The sequence below is a fragment of the Tupaia chinensis genome, unplaced genomic scaffold (assembly GCF_000334495.1).
Source record: "Tupaia chinensis unplaced genomic scaffold, TupChi_1.0 Scaffold143574_1, whole genome shotgun sequence".
Taxonomy (NCBI): domain Eukaryota; kingdom Metazoa; phylum Chordata; class Mammalia; order Scandentia; family Tupaiidae; genus Tupaia; species Tupaia belangeri.
Window position 1 is genome coordinate 1,773,977 of NW_006203419.1, and position 23,257 is coordinate 1,797,233.

Genomic DNA, 23,257 nt, shown 5'->3' on the forward strand with positions numbered 1-23,257 from the left:
GAAGTTTTTGCTATAGGACATGTGCACTCTCCAGAAAGAGAGAGACAGAGAGACAGAAAGCGAGAAATCAATCCCCGGGGGGATGGCCATGCCGCAATCCCTTCTCCTCCATTCTCCTTGGGATCTTGGGCACGCACACACACGCGCCTGGCGTGAGTTTAAGCCACCAGGTCCGGGAGTCGAACCGCAGTCGACTACATAGGAGTTCAGTGACATAGCCATTACGCTAACTGCTGGTCCCTCTATTATCTGTTTTTTTTTTTTTTAAATATATTGAAATGTAATATAAAGTTACAGAAACATTTACATATCCTAGAATTATCCTTGAATTAGCACAAATTGAAGACCCTTGTGTAACTACCACCTGAAACAAGAGACATCATAATTACCAACACTGGCCATTCCTCTTGTGCTTCCCTCAGCCACAGGCCCTGCCTCTTCCTCAGAGATACCATTTAACTGACTTTTCAAACCATAAATTGCATTTTCCTGTTTTAAAACATTACATAAATTAAATCACAATAGAAAATTTAAAACAACTTGAACTTGAGCTGAATGATGAGTAAAATATCAAAAAGTTGTGGGGTACATTTAAGGTTATACTTAGAGGTACAGCTTTACATCTGTGGTTCTCAACTTTAGCTGCATCTTGAATCACTTGAGGAGCTTTCTTTTTTTTTTTTTAATGTGTTTCTTAGTTGGTCTGAGGATTATAGGTTATTGTTATGCTAATTATTTATTGAGAGGAATGCAGGTACCCTTGACAGGATCTTGCCTCACCACTTCCTCCCTGCTTTATAGCTGGGCAAAATCTCAGCTTATGCAGACACACTCAGAGTGTTTAGGTCAATCCAGGATCTGAACCTGAGCCTCCCGTGTGGCTCTAGCATCATGCATGGTATCCCGTCCCCTATCACCACGATGGCTGGACCATTTGAGGAACTTTTAATATTCCAGCTACACTTCAGACCAACTGCATTAGAATCTCTGAGGGTGGGACCCAAGCATTTGAAAGTTGCCCAAGAGATTCCAGAGTGCAGCTAGGGTTGAGAATCACTTTAAAAGCATATATTCAGGGGACTAGATGGTGGCACAGTAGTAAAATGTGATGCTCTGCAAGACAGTCCTACATAGAAAGGTTCCGGGTTCAAGTCCAGAGGCTTCCCTTAGTACATTGGGCATGCATTTGTCTGTAATCCAGGGCTGACTGAATGGGAGAGGTGGATTACATGTCAAGACCCTATTGAGGTACTGCCTCAGTCTCTCTTGCTCACTTTGGTCTCTCTCCTATAAATAAACTTTGTTTTAAAATCATATATTCAAAAAAGAAAAAGACATCCCTTTTCAGAAAAAAAGCTACTAGAGCCAACAGGTGGTGTGGAGGGTAAGGCGGTTGGATCCCACAGAGCCAACTCCATGGTTCAATTCCTAGACCAGGTGGCTTGAAATTCATGCTGGGCACATGTGCCCAAAATTCTGAGAGGAGACTGGAGGAGAAGGGATTGTGGTGTTGCCATCCTTTTTGGGAGATTATTTTTCACTTTTTCTTTCGCTCTGTCCCTCTCTGGTGGGCACACACTCCTATGGCAAAAAACTAAAAAGAAAATAACACAAAGAACTACTCATTAAACTTAAGAAAGATGGAAAAAAGGAAGGAATATAAATAAATGCAAAAATTAATGATCTAGAAGAAGGAAATAGAAAGGATTAAAAGAGCCACAGAATGGGTCTTTGAAAATAATAACTCCTGATAAGATGAACTTGGAGTGTGGTAAATAATGTTAGAAATAAAAGGAGGGCATTATTATAAATCCTACAGACTTTTTTCCCTTCAGACAAGTATTTTATGAATAACTTTATATGAATAAATTTAAAAATGGAATAGATGGAATGGAACCATTGAAATAAAAATAAATACATACATAAATACGTTCTAATACTGACACAGAAGACAACCTGAATACTTCTATATATATTTTAAAGACAGTAATTTAAGTTTTTGCACAGGGAAAATTCAAGGCCCAGTTGGCTTCTTTAGTAACTAATGAAAAAAAAAAGTATCTGAGCCAGCAGGTGGTTATGTTGCTGAACTCAGACATGGCCGACTATGGTTCAAGTACCAGACCTGGCAGCTTACTTTTTCATTTTCTCTCTCTCTCTCTGTCTGTGTGTGTGCGCGCGTGCACACACGTCTGTCTCTCTCTTGTGAGCACACTTGCCCTGTAGCAAATTTTTAAAACATAATGATAATGAATAAAAATAAATAAATAAATACTTTTAGAAAGGAAAAGAGGGGCCAACAGTTAGTGTAGTGTAGTGATTAAGGCTCTGGACATTCACATGGCCAGCCCTGGCACACACACTCTCTCTCTCTCTCTCTCTCTCTCTCTCTTTCTCTCTTTCTCTCTCTCTCTCTGTGTGTGTGTGTGTGTGTGTCTGGTGACATGCATGCCCTATAGCAAATTAAAAAATAATAATAATAAATTTTTTAAAAAAGAAAAGAAAAAAATATTAACCCCAATCTAGACAACAGAAAAGGAACACTCTCAGATTCATTTTATAAACCTAGCACAACCTGATAAGAAAGAAAATGATGAGAAAGGAGATTACTCTCAGTCTTGAATGCAGCAAAATCTATCAGTAATATTAAAAGGCTACTGCTGTATCATGACCCAGTTGGTTTATTCTAGGAATTGCAAGATTGACTTAGTATCAGAAACACAGTGTGATTCACATTAATTGCACAGGAGAATGATATAATTATTTTCATTAAAGGAGGGAGTGCACTTGATAAAATTTAATAGGTATTCATAAAATATAAATAAAGAATTCTTTTAAAACTAGGAATAGTGTAGGAATGGTGGGGTCAGCCAGGTGTCATGGTGGTTAAAGTAACTGGATCCCAGATGTCTGTATGGTTCAAGTTCCAGACTCAGCACCTTGAAAAACATGCCAGGCATGGGTACATGCATGCCTGAGATCCAGAGAGGAAAATGGAGGAGAAAGGGGTTAAATGTGACCATTACCACCTACTGGAAGGTGGGGTGCTTCTTTAAGCCCCTCCCTCCTCTGTTCTTCCAAGTAAGTGTATATGCCCTGTAGCAAATTAAAACAAAACAAAAAGAAGCTAGGAATAAGAACTTCTTTCAATATAATAAAAGATATAGAAAGTAAATAATATGATGTGAAATACGATAAGAAATGAAAGTCAGCAACAAGCCACATTTTTAATGGTAAAATGTTAGAAATTTGAGTTTGGAATAAGCCAGAGACACCCACTATCATTTCTTTTCCAACACTGTGATAGAGGTTCTAGTCAGCACTGTAGAACAAGAAAAATAAATAAAATATGTAAGGATTGGCAAGGAAAAAACAGAATAATCATATTCGAGACATTATATTCATAGAATTTTAAAAGAATCTACACATCAGAATTAATAAGTGAATTTAGCAAAGTTGCTATACATAAGATTAATTTTAAAAATCACTTCTAGCTCAGCCATACTGAATAAGCTGAACTCTGCTACTCAGTGAATTGAGGCTACAAAGGGACCCTGGTTCAATTCCTAGCCCTGAAAGAGAAAGCTGAGTACAGTAGCATGTACCTGTAGTCCCAGCTACTTGGCAGGCTGAGGCAAGAAGATTGTGACATAGAAAGACCCTATCTGAAAAAAAACCTTGCATGCATACAGTCAGTCAATCAATCAATCAATGTCTGTGGTATTCAGAGATATAAATTTTTTAAATGTTTATTTTTAGAATTATTTAATTTAATTTATTTATTTTAATTTGACCGGAGAGGAACAGAGTAAGAGAGTGAGAGAGGGACAGTGAGAAAGCAAGCCACCAGGTCTGGGACTCAAACCATGGTCAGCCATGTGGGAGTCCGGCACTCCCAACCACCACACCACCGGCCAGCCCAAGATGTACTTGTCTTACAGCTCTTATCAGTAAGGACAGATGTTGGCTAGAAAACTATACAATTGTATTTTCTTTTCTTTTCTTTTTTTTTTTTTTTTTGAGATGTTTTCACTATAGGGTGCGTGTGCTCTCCAGAAAGACAGAGAGAGACAGAGAGATAGAAAGTCAGAAATCCCCCACTAGGGGGGATGGCCATGCCGCAATCCCTTCTCCTCCATTCTCCTCTCGGGATCTTGGGCACACACACACGCACCCGGCGTGAGTTTAAGCCGCCAGGTCCGGGACTCGAACCATGGTTGACTACATGGTAGTCCAGCAACACAGCCATTACGCTAACTGCTGGTCCCTACAATTGTATTTTCTTTAGTAAGCCATTCCGTGGCCTCTTCTCCTCTGTACTATGAAAGGAGAAGTCCCAGAGTGATGCTGGGGAGCAGATGGCCTCGTGTCAAGATTCATCAACATGCTACTTGGCCTACTTTTGCCTCCTTTGAGCTGATAAGGTTGAGAATGGGAGTTACTGACAAATTCCTAACTTGCTCTTTCAATATAAAGTTCACTCGTAGTTTCTTTTTCTACATTGATTGATAATACATTTTATTCCCTGGAGAGACCTAGTGTCCAGTGTAGCCTTTAATTAGTTTCTGGATGATGACCTCTCTCCCCAGAAGCAGCTGGTTGTATCTCTCCAATCTAGGAGAAAAAACAATTTAATAAAGACATTTGGTATTTCTAAGGGGAAAAAATTAATTCTACTTCTATGTTTTAACAACAAAAATGAAATTCACATTTGTTTGTGTTCTTTTGATAATTAAAATGGTTCAAAATAATAGTGTATCTAGATAAAAAGTGACCAAGAAAGAAATCTGTGTGTGTTTGTAGGATGTGATGGTGAGACAGGTCACTTCCCTTCCCAGATAGTGAACATTTTGTCCAACTATCATGATCACTATAGCACTGACCCCTGCCCAGACTGACTGGTGATTTAATATAATACACTACTAAGGAAACAGATTTATTGGGTTGTTGGAAAAGTCATGACACATTTTGCATAGAAAACATAGAAAAAATGTGGGGGCCAGCAAACTGCCTAGCGAGTCACAGCACTCCCACATGGCCAGCTGCAGTTCGAGTCCCAGACCTGGTGGCTTGAAACTCACACCTGGGCACATGTATGTGCATGTCAAAGATACCAGGAGGAATGGAGGAGAAGGGACTGTGGCATGGCCATACCCCCCTGGGGGGTGATTTTTTACTTTCCCTCTCACTGTCTCTATCTCTCTCTCTCTGGTGAACGCATGCCCACTAAGGCAAAAACCTCTTTAAAAAAAAGAAAACATAGAAAAAATATATCATAACTTTCCCGACAACCTAATAGTTTAAATGGTTCTAATTTGTTTTTAAGTGATGAAGTATTTAAAAAGTAGATAGCAGCAAACAAACCACTAGGTCGGTAAAGACTTGGTAGCCACTAGTCACGTGCGGCCCATGAGCACTTGACTGAGAAACCAACTTTACATCTTACTTCATTTTAATTAACTTAAAAATAATTGAAAAGCTAATACTCGATTCATTTACTGGAAAATGTTAAGTATATTTAAAACAACTTGGATATGTAAATCTATTTTTCAAATGTGAATTCTATGAAATCTAAATATTGATCAAATATTTTCCAATGAAAATTTAGTGTTCAAGTTCAAGGCCAGCTCCTCAGGAAGCTTAGGCAGGAGGATCATGACATAGCAAGGCCCCATCTAAATGAACAAAATTTAGTGTTCATATTGAGATGTGTTTATAACATACACACTAGGTTTTTTGAAGACTTAATAAAAAATAATAATTTAAAATATTTCATTAATTTTTATATTGTTACATGTTGAAATGTTTTGACTATCATGGGTTAAATAAAAATGATTTATTATAATTGATTTTACCTGTTTGTTTTTACCTTTTTGATGTGGCTATTAGAACACTGAAAATTACTTATGTGGCTCACATTACGTTTCTGTTGGACGTATGTAATGTAAACACATTACATTACTAGACAAATGAAATGTAATGCAAAAAGAATGAAAATGCAAAGAAAAAGGGTATATAGGGGCAACATAAAAAGGTATGATAAACACACTAAACTAATCCAGGTTATTGGAAAGCAAAAACATTAAATCTTTGTTAAAACTGTTTAAAGTAGAAAGCCAGCATGAAGACAAGAATTCTTATGAAAATACCAAAAGTAATTTACGTTCATTGTAAAACTTCAAACAACATAAGAATAAAGTGGGGGTGGTGGCACAGTGGGCACACAACTCGGCCTACCCTGGCCCTTCCTGAGCATGCTGGGTGTGTGTACAGGTGTCTGTGATCTACGGCAGCTGAAACCAGGGGTAGATCACCGTGTGAAGACCCTATTGGGGGATCCCTGTCTCTCTTTCTCTCACTGAAACAGTAAACAAATAAGCCTTTTTAAAAGTAAGTAAATAACAATAGGGTAAAAGGGACCAGCAGTTAGCGTAATGACTGTGTCACTGGACTCCCACGAAGTCGACCGCGGTTCGAGTCCCGGACCCGGTGGCTTGAACTCACGCGGGCACGTGTGCATGCATGCCCAAGATCCGAAGAGGAGAATGGAGGAGAAGGGATTGGGCATGGCCATCCCCACTGGGGGGTGATTTCTCGCTTTCTATCTCTCTGTCTGTCTCTGTCTGTCTGACGAGTGCGCGTGCCCTATGGTAAAAACCTCCAAAAAAAAAAGAAAAGAAAAATACTTAATGTGGTAGCCATTCTGCCTTAAAAAATAAAAAGGGTAAAAATTCACACTTGCCCAATCCTGTTCTCTAGAAATTATCACTGTTAACATTTTGGTGTATCTGTTCCCAGAAATCTTTCTCTTTGTATATGCACTGCACATAAATTGTGGGTTTTCTTTTTTTGTTTTTTTTTTTTGTTTTTTTTAGAAGTTTTTGCCATAGGGTGCGTGCGCTCGCCAGACAGACAGAGAGAGACAGAGAGACAGAAAGCAAGAAATCACCCCCCAGGGGGGATGGCCACGCCGCAATCCCTTCTCCTCCATTCTCCTCTCGGGATCTTGGGCACGCACGCACATGCGCCCGGCGTGAGTTTTAAGCCACTGGGTCCGAGACACGAACCGTGGTTGATTGCGTGGGAGTCCAGTGACATAGCCATTACTTTAACTGCTGGTCCAAATTGTGGGTTTTCTTATTCTTTGATTTATGAAATAAGCTCCCTCTTTATGTTTCCTGCAAACTAAGTCTAGCTGCTTTTACTCATGGTCAGTGAAACAAGAGGCAAAGACTGGTGAAGAAGGAAGTCTTTCTGCAACCGGGTTACAAGGAGACAGCCAGCAAGCACCACTAGCCTGTCTCAGAAAGCTCAGCATGGACTCAGTATTTATAGATACAAGCATATGCAAAACATTTCTCCTTACAATCAAAGTCACTTGGTTACTTGCTTTCCTTTGAGCAGTTATCCTAATTCCTGTTTTTGTTCAAATATCCATTCCTGGTTTCTCATCTAACCTTTCCTCAAACAGGCCTCTCCATGATTCAGCACTTGGTTTGATTGTTTTCCCCAGAGGCCTTTCTTATTTTCAAAATGGCTGTACTCTTGCTGAACCTCAAGCTGCCTGCTTCACTTACATATTCTTTTTTCTTTTTTTAAATAATAATTTATTTATTTATTATCATCATTTTTCAATTTGACCAGACAGAGTGAGAGAGAGAAAGTGAGAAAGCAAGATAACAAGTCTGGGACTCGAACTGTGGTCAGCCACGTGGAAGTTCAGTGCCTTTAACCACCACACCACTGCCGGCCCCTTACTTACTTTTTATATTTTATATTTTATAACTTACTTTTTGAGACTGGCGGATGGCATAATGGTTACATTGCTGGACTCCAACATCGCTGACGTGGCAGTGGTTCAAGTCCTGGACCCGGCAACCTGAAATGCATGCCAGGTGCATGTGTATTTGTGCCCAAAATCTGAAGGAGAAGAAGGAATTGTGGTGCGATCATCCCCCCTACGTGGTGATTTCTCACTGTCCCTTTGTCTCTGCAGCAAGCACACACACCCTGTAGCAAAAATCTCTCTTAAAAAAAAAAAAAAAAAAAAAAAAAAGACTTGCTTTTCTACTCCAAAAAGTTCTTTGATTTACTTTTCTCATATGAAAATTCACCTCATTTTTTTAGAACAACTTTTCCCATGTATATGAATGTATCATATTTTATTTAATCATTCCTCTTTTGACTGGTTTTTAGATTGTCCTCAGTTATTTTTGCCCTCAATTTTTTGGGGTTTTTTAGTTTGTTTGTTTTTTTTTTTTTTTTTTTTTTTTTTTGCCTCAGGGCACTCACACTCACCAGAGAGAGAGACAATGAGAAGGAAACAGAAACCACCCCCTAGGGGAGATGTCCATGCCACAGTCCCTTCTTCTCCATTCTCCTCTTGAAATGTTGGGCATACATACATATGGGCATGTCTTTCAAGCTGCTAGGTCCAGGATTCAAACCATGCTGTTCGTCATGTGGGATATAGCATAGCACCTTAACTACCACGCCACCTGCTGGCTCCCCATTTATGGTGTTTTTCACCAGGCATATCTGTCCGTCTTTTTTTATATTTTCTTCCTGAGTGTTGTATCTCTTATTATATTTTAATGGCTAGTCCTCTTTTGTCTGTCTTTAATTTACCTGAAGAATGTAACTTTACTATTTTTACTATTTTTTGATAGGCTTCCAGAAACTTGTCAGTGAGTGAAGGCAGGATGTTATTTCCTCAGGTCGAAGGCTATACCATCCACTCAGCAAGACACTCACTCTCTTATTTTAGCCTTTTCCAGAATGTGCCCAGTTTAGTACCAAATAATGCAATGCCAACAATATGGAGTGCTGAAAATTGGATGAAAATTCTCTTCCTTATCACAAGGAAATCTCTTCTTTCCATAGAAATGTAGATTTCAAAAGGAAACTACTGGGTATCATGTTATCACAGGAAAAAAAATTTTTTCCCATCCCTCCAAACATGTTTTATTCTTTTTTTTTTGGAGAGGTTTTTGCAATAGGGTGCTTGCGCTCGCCAGACAGAGAGACAGAAAGCAAGAAATCACTCCCCAGGGGGGATGGTCACGCCGCAATCCCTTCTCCTCTATTCTCCTCCCAGGATCTTGGGCACACATGCACACGCGCCCGGCGTGAGTTTTAAGCCACCAGGTCCGGGACGCGAACCGCAGTTGACTACGAGGGAGTCCAGCAACATAGCCATTACACTAACTGCTGGTCCCCAAACATGTTTTATTCTGCTTAGTGCCAGGCAGCAAGAACTCACTGACACTAACCATGTACCATGTTCCTCCAGGGTGGGGCCAAAAAACCATTTTGCATTCTCAAAAATTTGGCATTTTGAATCCCTATGGCTCATAATAGTTGTTACTTCTTTCCTTTTTGGCCATGTGAGAACTGCAGAGGCCAGAAGGGTGGGGGCATCTCCTGAATCTGTTGATAGTTCTGTGCCTTTGCCTCAGGGGGATGTCTGAGATCCCACTGACCTGTCTTATTCTTGCTCCTTCACAACCTCACACAATTCGCTCCTCTGAAGTTTTCCCCTGGCATGTTCACCCCAGAGACCAACACTTCTTACAGGCAGCAGATACAAACTATCCTACAGCTTGACATGCAAAGAAGAATGGGCAATGTGAGGCCTCTCCTACAAATTTTAAATTGGTTCTGAGAGCCCTTTACACTTAGTTCATGGCTCTCAGCTCTAGAACTACTTGGGAAGCTTGGGACTGGCAGGTGGCGTGGCGGTTAAGTGCACCGGGCTCCCACATGGCCAACCGTGGCTCGAGTCCTGGACCTGGTGACTTGCTTTCTCACTTTCTTTCTCTCTCTCTGTCCCCCTCTGGTCAAATTAAAAATAAATAAATAAAATTAGATAAAATAATTCTTTAAAAAAAAAAAACTTCTCAGGAAGCTTAAAGAGAGCAGCATCCTGGGTCCCACCTCCCAGAGATGATGATTTCATTGGTCCAACATGGGACCTGATCTTTGGGATGTTTTAAAGTGATTCTGAAGTTCAGCTGACACTAAAAAACCCTGAGTTAGCTGAAAGATTCAGGGACTGGGTTAGTATTAGACCCATCCACGTGGTGAGCATAATGCATGGGAAACCAGGTGGAAAAGGAGAGAGAGAGGTCATCTGACCGCTGAGGGGATGTGAACATGGCCTGGCAGTTTCATGACTCCAGTTCCTACAAGAACTGGCTGGGGTTTTTGTGAGTCCTGGACCTGGTGACTTGCTTTCTCACTTTCTTTCTCTCTCTCTGTCCCCCTCTGGTCAAATTAAAAATAAATAAATAAAATTAGATAAAATAATTCTTTAAAAAAAAAAAACTTCTCAGGAAGCTTAAAGAGAGCAGCATCCTGGGTCCCACCTCCCAGAGATGATGATTTCATTGGTCCAACATGGGACCTGATCTTTGGGATGTTTTAAAGTGATTCTGAAGTTCAGCTGACACTAAAAAACCCTGAGTTAGCTGAAAGATTCAGGGACTGGGTTAGTATTAGACCCATCCACGTGGTGAGCATAATGCATGGGAAACCAGGTGGAAAAGGAGAGAGAGAGGTCATCTGACCGCTGAGGGGATGTGAACATGGCCTGGCAGTTTCATGACTCCAGTTCCTACAAGAACTGGCTGGGGTTTTTGTTTTCTTTTTTAAGAGAGATTTTTACTATAGGGTGCATGCACTCACTGGAGAGACAGGAGGTGAGAAATCACCTTCCAGAGCGGATGGCCATTCTGCAATCCCTTCTACTCTGTTCTCCTCTTGGGATTTTGGGTACGCATGCACATGTGCCTGGTGTGAGTTTCAAGCCACCAGTCTGGGACTCAGACCACAGTCGGTCATGTTGGAGTTCAGCGATATAACTGATACGCCATCTGCTGGTCCCAGATTGGCTGTTTCTAAAAGTTTTACTGATTTTGTGTCTCACGTCTTCTCCTTTGTGACATGTTTCCTTTTAGCCAGAACTATATCCTAAGGTAATTCTCTAGAAAAGTTCTTAGAAAGAATTGCTACTTGACATGGGGGGCCCTTCTGTGTGGAGACGTGTATTTCTTGAGTTTTGAAACATTTTTTGTTTTTTTTTTTTTACTTTTTACCTTAATTCTTTTCGCTGTTCTTAAATTTTCTTTTAGATAAATGAGGGAGATTCCAGGTCTAACCTGCAGATTTCTTAACTGGATTCTCACTCTCTTTCTCACATTTTCCTTTATGCACTTGCATCTGGCAGCACTTTCTAGCTTATTAATTTGCTCCAAATTGGGTCCATTCTTGGAGCCTATTTAATGAGTTTTTAAATTTTTAACATTTATATTTTTTTCTTTTCTTTCCCTCTTTCTTACTTTTTTCCTTCCTTCTTTCTTCCCTTTCTCCTCCCCCACTTCCTTCCTTCTTTCCTCCCTTGCCTCCTACCTTTCTTTCTTTCTTGGCATGTGAGCTCACCAGCAAGAGATCGAGATAGGGAAAGGCAGAAAGCACCCCCAGTGAGTATGGTCATGCCACAATCCTTTCCCCTACATTTCTCCCTCCTTTCAGGATTTTGGCGCGCCCCCCCCACACACACACACACACACATCCAGTATGGTTCTCAAACTGCCAGGTCTGGGACATGGAGTCAGTCATATGGGATCCAGCTACCTTAACACTACACCACCGGCCAGCCCAATTTTTGTATTTTATTTCTAATATCTTTTCATAGCCTGTTTTGGTCTTATGAATAAAGTTTTTACATTTCTTTGTCAAATTATTTTATTTTGAAGTCTTATTTATTGCCACTAATAAAGATCCTCAGTTGTTGTTGTTTGTTTATTTGTTTTAGAGAGGTATTTTGCTATAGGGCCTGTGTGTTCACCAGAGAGAGAGAGATAGAAAGCGAGAAACCACTGCCCACGGGGGATGGCCACACTCCAGTCCCTTCTCCCCCAGTCTCCTCTCAGGATTTTGGGCATGCAAATACACGTGCCTGGAATGAGTTTTAAGCCGCCAGGACTTAAACTGTGGTCGACTGGATGGGAGTCCAGCAACATAACCATTACGCCATCTGCTGGTCTCCAGAGTTTCATTTTATTTTATTTATTTATTTATTTTGGAGAGTTTTTTGCTATAGGGCGCCATGTGCTCTCCAGAAAGACAGAGACAGACAGACAGAAAACGAGAAATAACCCCCTGGGGGAGATGGGCATGCCACAGTCCCTTCTCCTCCATTCTCCTCTCGGGATCTTGGGCACGCACACTCACGCACCCAGCATGAATTTAAGTCACCAGGTCCAGGACTCGAATCACGGTTGACTGCATGGGAGTCCAGAACATAGCCATTACGCCAACTGCTGGTCCCCCCAGAGTTTTGTTTTTATTGTTGTTTGGTATCTCTCTTGCATATTGTTTTCTTCAAAAATGTCTGATTTTTGGTGGTACTGAAAATTCCATGTTTCCTCTCTGTGGGTACTGTTTGCTGCAATCTCCATTGAGTGTGGAGTAGGGGCAGAATGTGTTGCTGAGTGGGGTGCAGGTTTGTCCTACATGAGAGACACCCCCCCCCCAATCCTGCCTTGCTGCCCTGCCCAGCCAGAGCTCCCTGCCTTAGCTGCTGTCTTCCATTGCTCAGCACAGGCAGAGAAGGAGAAAGGAACTGTGTGGTGCTGCCATTCTGAACACCCTGGCAGCTCCCCAGAGCTGTGTCTGTTGGCTCTGAGCTAGGAGCACCTTTTTACCTTCAGTCTTCTCCAGCCCTTTTTTATTATCTGAACTCCTAAGAGTCCTGCCAGATTGACAGAAGATATTTTGCTGACCATTTCATTTTCCAGAAGATAGAGTGATGTAGGATCCTGCTATTCTGGACCTAATTCTGAATAGACTGCAGAAGGGCAGGTCCCAGGGATTTGGGGGAAAGCATCTCTCCATTCCAGAGGTCAAGGCCAGCCCAAGAGGTGCATGTAGCTTTAGGAAGTCCAGACTTAAGAGGATAGAAATAGATAACCATTCTCTAAAAGCCTCACCCTCAGGGCGGGCAGGTAGCATGGTAGTTAAGGGCGCTGGACTCCCACATGGCTGGTCACGATTTGAGTCCCAGACCTGGTAGCTTGCTTTCTCACTTTCTCTCTCTCTCTCACTCTGTCCCTCTCTGGTCAAATTAAAATAAATAAATGATAAATAAAGTTAAATAAAATAATTTTTTAAAATAAAATTTAAAAAGCTTCACTCTCTAGAAGGAAGGAGGAGCCAGTTCAGGCACTAAAATTATAAACATGGGACCACCACGTGGTGGTGTAGTTAAGGCACTGGACTCCCACATGACCAACCACTGTCCCAGACTCTGTGGCTTGAAAATAATGCCTGGTGTGTGTGTGTGTGTGTGTGTGTGTGTGTGTGTGTGTGCCCCCAAAATCCCAGGAAGAGGAGAGACTACAGTATAGCCGTCCCCCCTCGGAGGAGTGATTTCTCACTTTCCTTCTCACTGTCTCTTTTTGTCTCTCTGGCAAGTGCACGCACCCTATGGCAAGAACCTTAAAAATAAATAAACATAACAGAAACCAAGATTATGCACAGAAAGACTCCTTTACTGATTATTCATGTTCTCCCCAACTTCTCAGCGTTGGGGTGCCCTCCAAGATGTTCCCCTCTATCTATATATACTCCCCTCATGACCTCATCCGAGTTTATTACTTCAAATACCGTATATATGCCGATGACTTCCAAATGCCATCCCCAGCCCTGACTCGCAGGCCCGTATATCAGCTCAGGACATCTCTCTGGTTGGCTCTCTGGTAGAGTCTCAGGGCTCATCCTGTCTGAAGTGGAACTCCTGATCTGTCATCTCCTGTTTGTACCACTCATAGCCTTCTCCTTCTAAGTTGATGACAAAGTCCCTCGGGCCAAAAATTCAGATTTCTCTTTCTTCCATACCCTGCTTTCACCCTATCAGGAATTCCTGTTGCCTTCACCTTTAAGTTATATTCAGATTTCAAAGTGCTTTTTATACGCCTGCTACCACCATTTTGGTTTAAGCCACCCTTATCGCTCATCTAGACAACTAGTTTCCCTGGTTCTGTCCTTCCTGTTCTAATGGTTTTCTCGGCATAAGTTAAATCATAGTATTTCTCTGCTCAGAAACCTGCACTGGCTATTTGTCCCACTGAGTAAAATCCAATACTCTTATAATGCCTGCAAGGCCTTGAGTGATCTCCCTTCACCTCCACTGGATCTCTGACCTAACTCATTCCACCCCAGCCATGCTAGCCTCTCAAGGTTCTTCCAGCCACCCCATCCTTGCCTCAGGCTTTGTACTGATGGACCCTTTTGTCCAGGGGCACTTCTGTAGACATCCATCGGCCACAAGCTGCCTTCCATGTCTCTTCAAGTCTGTGCTCCAAGGTTACTTTCTTAGAAAGTAAGAACCCACTTGCTCTGACCATCCTGCTCCTGGGTGCCACTGGTATTCCTGAACCTTTGACCCTTGTCACCTTTTTATTTCTGTAGGGCTGCTTTCTGACATGCTTTCTAATTTGCCTATTTATTTTGCTTCCTATTTGTTTCCTGCAGCTGGAAAGCAAACTCCATGGGAAAATGATCTTTATTCTGTTTATCAACATATTCCGTGAACCTAGAACAGGACCCCCACCCAGTAAAGTATTGAGTAAAAGAACAATGCATACTGTCAGAGAGGAAAAAGTGTTGGCAGTGTCAGATTGACAAAGAGGCCCTACAAGATAGAAATTGATAGAAAGCTGGGGCCGGCAGGTGGCTTGGTGGTTAAGGGGGCTGGACTTCCACATGGCCAACCATGGTTTGAGTCCCAGACCTGGTGGCTTGCTTTCTCACTTTCCCTTTCTCTCTCTCACTCTGTCCTGCTCTGGTCAAATAAATAAATAAATAAAGTTAAATAAAAATAATTCTTTACAAAGAAAAAAAGTAAAAGAAAAGAAATTGATAGAAAGCAGCAGGTGGCGTGGTAGTTAAGATGCTGGGATCCCATATGGCTGACCGAGGTTCAAGTTCTGTGCCCAGCAGCTTGAAAACCACAACAAATACATACATAAATAAATAAATGTTTTAAAAAAAGAAATTGAAGCTCTACTGAGTGGTAACCCTGGAGTTGGAGGTGCATGTCTGTGGGGACAGTCTTTTGTTAGGATACCTATTGGAGGGGTCTGGGAACCTTGGGTTTCTATTCGTGAAAGTCATCCTATATCTTTGAGTGCTGTTCTCCAGCCACCCTGAATGGCTGTCACAGTGTCATGGTGGGGTGTGCTCACATGCTGTGTGCATGCTGACCCCAGCCTGCCAACACAAAGCTTGGCAAGAGGTACCTGACAGCACTGGGCAGAGAGCCCTACGTCTGCATGTAACATGCTAAAAAAGTACTCTGTAGTGAATCCCTTTTACAAGGGAGTAAAAATGAGAGTTTAAGAATTATTCATAGCAGTACCTAAGAGATTTATTTGTTAGACTCATTCCTCCTCTTAACCAGAAATCAGTCATTCTCTTTGCTATGACAGTAGCTTTTCTAAACATTCAATGCCTGGTGGACAGATAAGGAAACATTGAAGTTTTTTGCAGTTACAAGACCACTGGGAGTGGTCTCTCAATATTCTTAGTAAAGTAGTTGGCTTGAGTTTGATCATCTTATATGTGTTTTATTTTATACAAATATATTTAATTCCTTTGTAAAAGTATTATTGAATATATATTGACCACCGTACATACATTTCTTCTGTTTACCCCTTCCTTATGCAAAGCCGATTATTACTTTATTAACTCTTCTTTTTCTTAGAGTGCACGTGTAGATGTTTGCTATCATTTGATTAAGTAGCATTCTGTTGTTTGTTATAATTACCTTGGAATTATTTTGTTTGTTTGGGAAAGCTATGATGAGCCATTCTGATAAAGACCCAGTGGGAGGCCAGAGCCTCACTGAGTATCCTGTAGGAATGGTGCAGTATAGAGGTCAGTCAGGAAGCTCCACTCACACTTTGCTTCTAGTGAGCTGGGACATTGTTGTGGTGAAGCAGCAGATTGGAGCTTGGGGTTGGTGTTGGGGATTGTACTGCCTGGCCTGAAGTGTGGGTGACAGTGGTGCTGATTCTGGGGGCTGGGATAATAACTGGTTACTTTCCTTTCTCACAGTTGTTTCCTCTCTTTGCTCCTGGTGGCTGCTGTGGTTTGGAAGATCAAACAAAGTTGTTGGGCTTCCAGGCGTAGAGAGGTAAGTCACTGAGCCTCAGGTGGATAAAAATTAAAGAAGCCCTGTAAAAACTTTCTTCCTTTCTTTTTCTCTGAGGCAAGTCAGTTTTAGCCATTTAGAGATAATTGTCGGATAGGCATATCCACAGTAAGAATAAAGCCATCCATTCTTACAGCATCAGGGGATTTCAAAAAGCTCGTGAAAAAAAAAAATGAAATAAAGTCCATGTTTAAAATTGAAATCCATGCATAGTTTTGTCATAATATACATTTTCTATGAACTTTTTGAAGACCTCCTCACCCCTAATAAGTGGTTCTGCCATATCGGCTCAGTAGCCTTCCTTAGATCAGTGCGACATGAAGCCTATCCTGCACCACAGGGTTTTAACTTTCTAGAAGGAAACTCTAGTTATTTATTTATTTTTTGGAGAGGATTTTGCCATAGGGTGCGTGTGCTCGCCAGAAAGATAGAGAGAGACAGAGAGACAAAAAGCGAGAAATCACCCCCCAGGGGGAATGGCCAAGCCTCAATCCCTTCTCCCCTATTCTCCTCTTGGGATCATGGGCACGCATGCACATGCGCCCAGCGTGAGTTTAAGTCACTGGGTCTGGGACTCGAACCACAGTCGACTACATGGGAGTCCAGTGATATAGCCATTACGCCAGCTGCTCGTCTCGGAAACTCTACTTATGGACTTAGAGATGACAGCTTTATGCTTCATATCAGAATCCCAAATCCTTGGTTGGGGCCAGACACCCGAAGGTTCCTTAGCATAGCTGTGGCCACCACTAAGGTTTGGCACTGGCCTTCACAAGAGCCTTTCCTAAGAATGAGAGTGAATCAACCACTTGAACATCTCAAAAATTTCTCACTATTCAAGGAATGATAAATGTAGGTCTAATTAAATTTCTAACTGAGTTTTAATTTTTAGTGAGTCTTGATTTGTTTCCAGGGCTGCAGTCCAAAAGAAATAAGTCAAGCAAATATTTGCCAGAGACAGATACAAATAAATAAACTTTGCTTAAAATTACAACATAAAAACTTTGTTTATTGCAGCTTTCACTTGCACCATTACTTGGACTTTCTTTTAATCATTATGTGTGTTGCACTGTTGCTATTGGCAATGCTCATACATATAGTCATCCTTTAGTATCTCCAAGGGATTGGTTCCAGGACTCCCCCCCGCCAAGTCCCTTGTACAAAATGGTGCAGTGTTTGGGTATAACCCGTGCACATCCTCCTGAATACTTCTGATCTCTAGAGGGACCAGCAAATGACATAATGGTTATGTCATTGGACTCCCGCATAGTTGACCTCGATTCGAGTTCTGGACCCAGCAGCTTAAAACTCACGACGAGCACATGTGTCCAAGATCCTAAGAGGAGACTGGAGAAGGGACTGCAGCATGACCATCCTCCCTAGGGGGTGATTTTTTTGTTTTCTGTCTGTCTCTCCAGCAAGCGCACATGCTCTATAACAAAAATCTCTCGAAAAGAAAAAATACATATCGGTGGGTCTTAAAAAAAAAAAAAAAAACCTCTCTAAATTCTTAGTAGAGGCCAAGTAATCATTTGAAATTTAACACCCATTCCTAATTTAAAAATAAAACTCAGTAAACTCAACAATACCTTTTTAACACTAAACAATACCTAGATAACCAGCATCACTCATGATAAGAAAACACTAGAGGTTGTAACCAATAAAATCCAGACAAGTTAGTTATAATAAGGGCTGACATTAGCATTTCTAAATTCCAGACACCATTCTGAATGGTCTTACATAGACTGACTAGTTTAAACCTCATGCCAACCCTATAAAATCAGTACTGTCACTACCCGTTTTTTGTAGATGAAGGAACTGAGCCTCAAGAAGCAAAGTAACATCACATAGTTACTAAGAAACAACTTGGCATTGAACTAGGGATTTCTGCTTTTATAGCCCATGATTCTAATCATCCCGTCATCCCCACAGTCATGTAACTCTGTTCTGGATGTTCTAGACTGTGCACAAAGAGAAAGAGATAAGTTTTGTTACTCTTGGGAAGGAAACTAAATTATTTTCATAAAAGATTATTGAGGCATAATGCATTAGAGATTTGTCAGAATAAAAATTAGTGAAATTTATGGGAAATAATAGCACGGAAGACAGACGATTAACTGGAAATTATTTGCAACATATGTAAGAAAGAAAATGAGAAGATGAACACCCTTTATAAAAAGTTGGGTTTTTTTTGGAAAACTATGCTTAGTATGTGGTTGACCAGCTAAGAAACTCAACTTTCATCCTGGTAATATGGAATTTCTCTGTAATTGTGAACCTGACTGTTCAGAATATACTTAATCATTTCTAACATGTCAGTCACGATTTATTCTCTCTCACATTTGTAAAAGAAATTACTTTGTTTATAACAACAATAATAGTAGCAGCTGACACTTGCTATGTACCAGGCCCTGTTTAAAATGCTTTTTACACACGGTCTCTTGGCTCTTCCCTTTTTTTTGGAGAGGTTTTTTTGCTTTAGGGCACGTGCACTTGCCAGACAGACAAGAGAGACAGAAAGCGAGAAATCACCCCCCAGGGGGGATGGCCACACCACAATCCCTTCTCCTCCATTCTCCTCTCGAGATCTTGGGCACGCATGCGCACGCACCGGGCGTGAGTTTAAGCCACCAGGTCTGGGACTCAAACCACGGTCGAGCAACATAGCCATTATGCTAACTGCTGGTCCCTTGGCTCTTCCTAAAGGCATTATCCTGCGACCTGGGAGAAAGTAGAACTCTTTCACAGTGACCCAAAACTTAGGAAAGCACAGAACATGGAGGGAAAGTTGCTGTCTATACTTGTTGAGTAAGTTAGGCCAGGAGCTTAGATAGCATGCTATTACTGATATTCTTAGAAAATGTTAAGGGGCCAGCAGGTGGCATGGTGGTTAAGACTCTAGACTCCCACCTGGCCAACCGTGGTTTGAGTTCTGGACCCATTTGACCACATTTGTATGTGAAAATCAAGCTGGCCACATGTGGATGTGTGCCCCAAATGCCAAAGGGAGACAAGAGAAGAAAGGATTACAGCATGGCCATCCCTCAGGGGAAATTTCTCACTTTCTCTGTCTCTAGCAAGCGCATGTGCCCTATGGTAAAAACCACGAGAGAGAGAGAGAGAGAATGTTTAATATAAAAACGCCCTTCTAGAACACAGCCATGACATACCTAGTCCATGATTCTGTCCCACAGTAGTTCCAAGGAGGTCATTTAAAGTAAAGCCTTTTTTTTGAGGGTGGTTTTTTGTTGTTGTTGGTTTGTTTTTTTTTTTTCCTTTGGCTATAGGGTGCATGCACTCGCCAGAAAGACAAAGAGACAGAAAACAAGAATTCACCCCTCAGGGGGAATGGCCACACTGCAATCCCTCCCCTCCATTCTCCTCTCAGGATCTCGGGCACGCACACACACGCACCCGGTGTGAGTTTAACCCACCAGGTCCGGGACTCGAACTGCATCAACTACATGGGAGTCCAGTGACATAGCCATTGCACTAACTGCTGGTCTCATAAAGTAAGGCTTCTTTTATCTCCCATGACATAACTCAAAGTTTCAACATGCCCAGAAGATCTCTAATATCTTTGGTCTAGAGACATGAATGGCCACTCATTCTGTGTTAGACTGGGCCATAGGCTCTCTTTTGACCCTAGTGACAATCGTATGGGATAAAAACCCATTTCAGAGGGGAGGAAACTGAAGCCCAGAAACTTTAAACACCTTTCTTAAGAACACACAGCTGGAGAGGACACAGTATCTCACATGCAAGTCTCAAATCCAGAGCCCCTGCTGGTCCCTCTACTGTGCAGATTCTCAACATTTGTTTATGTTTTTAGCTTATATCGCCTTTCTAAATGAAGGGTTCCTCATTCTCTCAGTTCCTACCTGCTGTGTAACAAGGCACAGGCTTTTGTTGCTGTGCAAATACCTGGTTCAAGTTTTCAAATTGCAGGGGGAGTGGGGGGAAAGGGTGCCTGGCTTCAATAATAAAAACATGAAGAGATGGGGCTATATAATTTTACACATTTAACAAGCAGACATCATATTCACAAGTACTTTAATATGTATTTCTAACAGATAAGGACATTTATAATATAATGACAATGCCATTGTCACATCCAACAAAACTTAATCCTAATGTTATCTAATATTTGGCCCATGTCCAATTTTCTCCAGCTGTCATGAAAGTATTATTTTGACTTGATTGGCTTGAATCAGAGATACTAGGGTATTTTTAATATGAAATATTTTAATAACATCCCCTCAGTACTTCTTGCATTAATGCTTACCATATTATTATTATTAGCAACTTCTTCGAGAGATGCAACAGATGGCCAGCCGTCCCTTTGCTTCAGTAAATGTTGCCTTGGAAACAGATGAAGAGCCTCCCGATCTTATTGGAGGGAGTATAAAGGTGAGAATGTGGTTCAAAAGACCATGTACCTGAACTTTGCAAAACTCAGGCTTCTTGTAAGTCTAGGAAAATAATTCTCTTGCTTCTTGATTTTTCTTTTTCTTTCTTTTTTTTTTAACAATTAGCTGAAATACTGATGTTGTCTGGTATTCTGTTTTCATTTCATTTTCTTTGGTTCATATCATTAAACTGTCTTGTATTCAGGGGATTTTACAATGTAAATTATTTGTCTGATAGTCTTTTAAGTATTCTGCAGCATAATACTTGAACATTTTTATTTGAAAATAGCTAAATCAGGGCCAACCAATGGTGTGTTGGTTAAGGCAGCTGAATACCACATGGACAACTCCACAGTGCAAGTTCAAGACCCAACAGCCTGAAAAACATGCATGCCCAAAATCTCAAAAGGAGAATGGAGAAGAGATTGTGGCATAAACATCCCCCATTCCCCATTGGGAATGCTTTCTCATGCCTCCCACCCCCTATGTGGCTCTCTGGCAAGCACACATGCCCTTTTAATAACAAAATAATAAAATAGCTAAATTGAACCATTATCTTTTATAATTTTATCTTGGGGATTTTTTTTTTTTGGAGAGGTTTTTTTTTTTTGCTATAGGGCACGTGCGCTCACCAGACAGACAGACAGAGAGAGACATAGAGACAGAAAGTGAGAAATCACCCCCTAGGGTGATGGCCACGCTGCAATCCCTTCTCCTCCCTTCTCCTCTCGGGATCTTGGGCACGCACACACACGCACCCAGCGCGAGTTTTAAGCCACCGGGTCCGGGCCGTGAACCACAGTCGACTACGTGGGAGTCCAACAGATACAGGCAAAACCGTAAGTGTGGAGTTGTTCCCTTTTTTTTTTTTTTTTTTTTTTTTTTTTAGAGGTTTTTGCTATAGAGTGCGTGCACTCACCAGAAAGACAGAGAGGGACAGAGAGATAGAAAGCGAGAAATCACCCCCCGGGGGGATGGCCATGCCACAATCCCTTCTCCTCCATTCTCCTCTCAGGATCCTGGGCACACACGCACACACGCCCAGCGTGAGTTTAAGCCACCAGATCTGGGACTCGAACTGCAGTCGACTACATGGGAGTCCAGAGACATAGCCATTATGCTAACTGCTGGTCCCTCTTGGGGATTTTTTTTAACAGAATAATGATAATTCACTATATATTCTGTGAAAAATCAGTATCTCTTATACCCCCAAACGATGAAGGAAGTGATAAGATTTTCTCCTCTAGCAAAATGATGAAATACTTCAGATGCTTGGAAGAAACAGCTATATATCCTAAAACATACTTATTAAAGCATTACTGAGTTCACAAAAAGTAGGTAAGATCTGCAGGAACTACCCCTTTCTTCCCTTAAAACAAAACAAAACAAAACAAAACTATGAGCCAGACTCCAGATTACTAACACATCCTGACTCCCAGTGGAGGTAGACGCAAATCCCCTCTGTAGGAAAAATTCCTTAATTCAGTGCCGTAGGACTCCTACATATCAGAATAAGGCAATTAAAGATCACCAAAAAGAATAGGACAGTCACCGTGAATAAGAGTACAAACAACAGATGATGGATTTAGGACTTCAGATGTTAGAACTGATATCTAAGGAATTTAAGAGAACCCCGTATGAAATAGCTCAAGAATTAAAAGATGGAAACATAAAGATGAAGAAGCCACGAGAGTCAAAAAGGGCCAAACAGATCTGAAGAAGAAAAAAATGGAACTGGTAGAAATGGAAAATAAAGGAGTTGAAATTTGTAAAATAAATAGCTGATTTTACATACTTAACAGCACACCAGAAACAACTGAGTAGAGAATTTATAAACTGGAAGATGAAACTGCAAAAATTACACAGAATATAGCACAGAAAGATAAGGAGATGGGAAACATGACAAGATACAAGAATATAGAGAATAGAATAAGGAGATCCAACATACGTACTCTCAGAATCCCAGAATAAATGAGTGAGGGGGAATATTCAGAGATATAGCTGAGAATATCCCAGAACTGATGGAAGACATTGGTTATACAGATTCTGAAAGCAAAATAAATCATAAGATTAAAGAAAGAAAGCAAGAGGAAAGGAAGGCTACAGTTGAATTTATCATATTGAAACTATAGAACTCCAAAGACCAAAAAATAAAAAAACCTTAAAATCAACCAGAGGAAAAACAATCATCTACAATGTGAAGAAATTAGAATCTTGTGTACTAATGGTGGGAATTTAAAATGATACAGCTCCTTAGAAAACGGTATTGCTATTCCTCAAAAACTTAAAAATAGAATTATTGGGGCCAGCATAGTGGTTAAGGTGCTGGACTCCTACATGGCTGCCCATGGTTTGAGTCCCAGACCTGGTGGCTTACTTTCTCACTTTCACTCTTTTTCTTCTGGTGAGTGTATGTGCCCTACAGCAAATTTAATAATAATAATAACAATTTTTAAAAATAGGATTGCCATATGATCCAGCAATTTCACTTTTGAGTATGTGCTCAAAAAATCTGAAAACAGCGCGGGGCGCCCGGGAGCTCATGCCCCCGGAGCGGCGGCGCCCGCCAACGAAAGAAGGCCCCCGCAGAAGCAGCAGCCACCGCGTCCGGCAATGGAAGACCGCACGGGGG

General features: G+C 41.2%; 1 protein-coding gene across 1 annotated transcript in view; it reads left to right on the plus strand.

Annotated features, from left to right (window-relative positions):
* The window catches only part of ATRN (attractin), a 122,843-nt gene that overhangs the window by 88,440 nt on the left and 11,146 nt on the right, over positions 1-23,257 (plus strand). The window contains exons 25-26 of the mRNA XM_027766461.1: positions 16,120-16,198; positions 20,519-20,626. Coding sequence (XP_027622262.1) covers positions 16,120-16,198; positions 20,519-20,626 — 187 coding nt within the window. The remainder of the gene's footprint in view (positions 1-16,119; positions 16,199-20,518; positions 20,627-23,257) is intronic.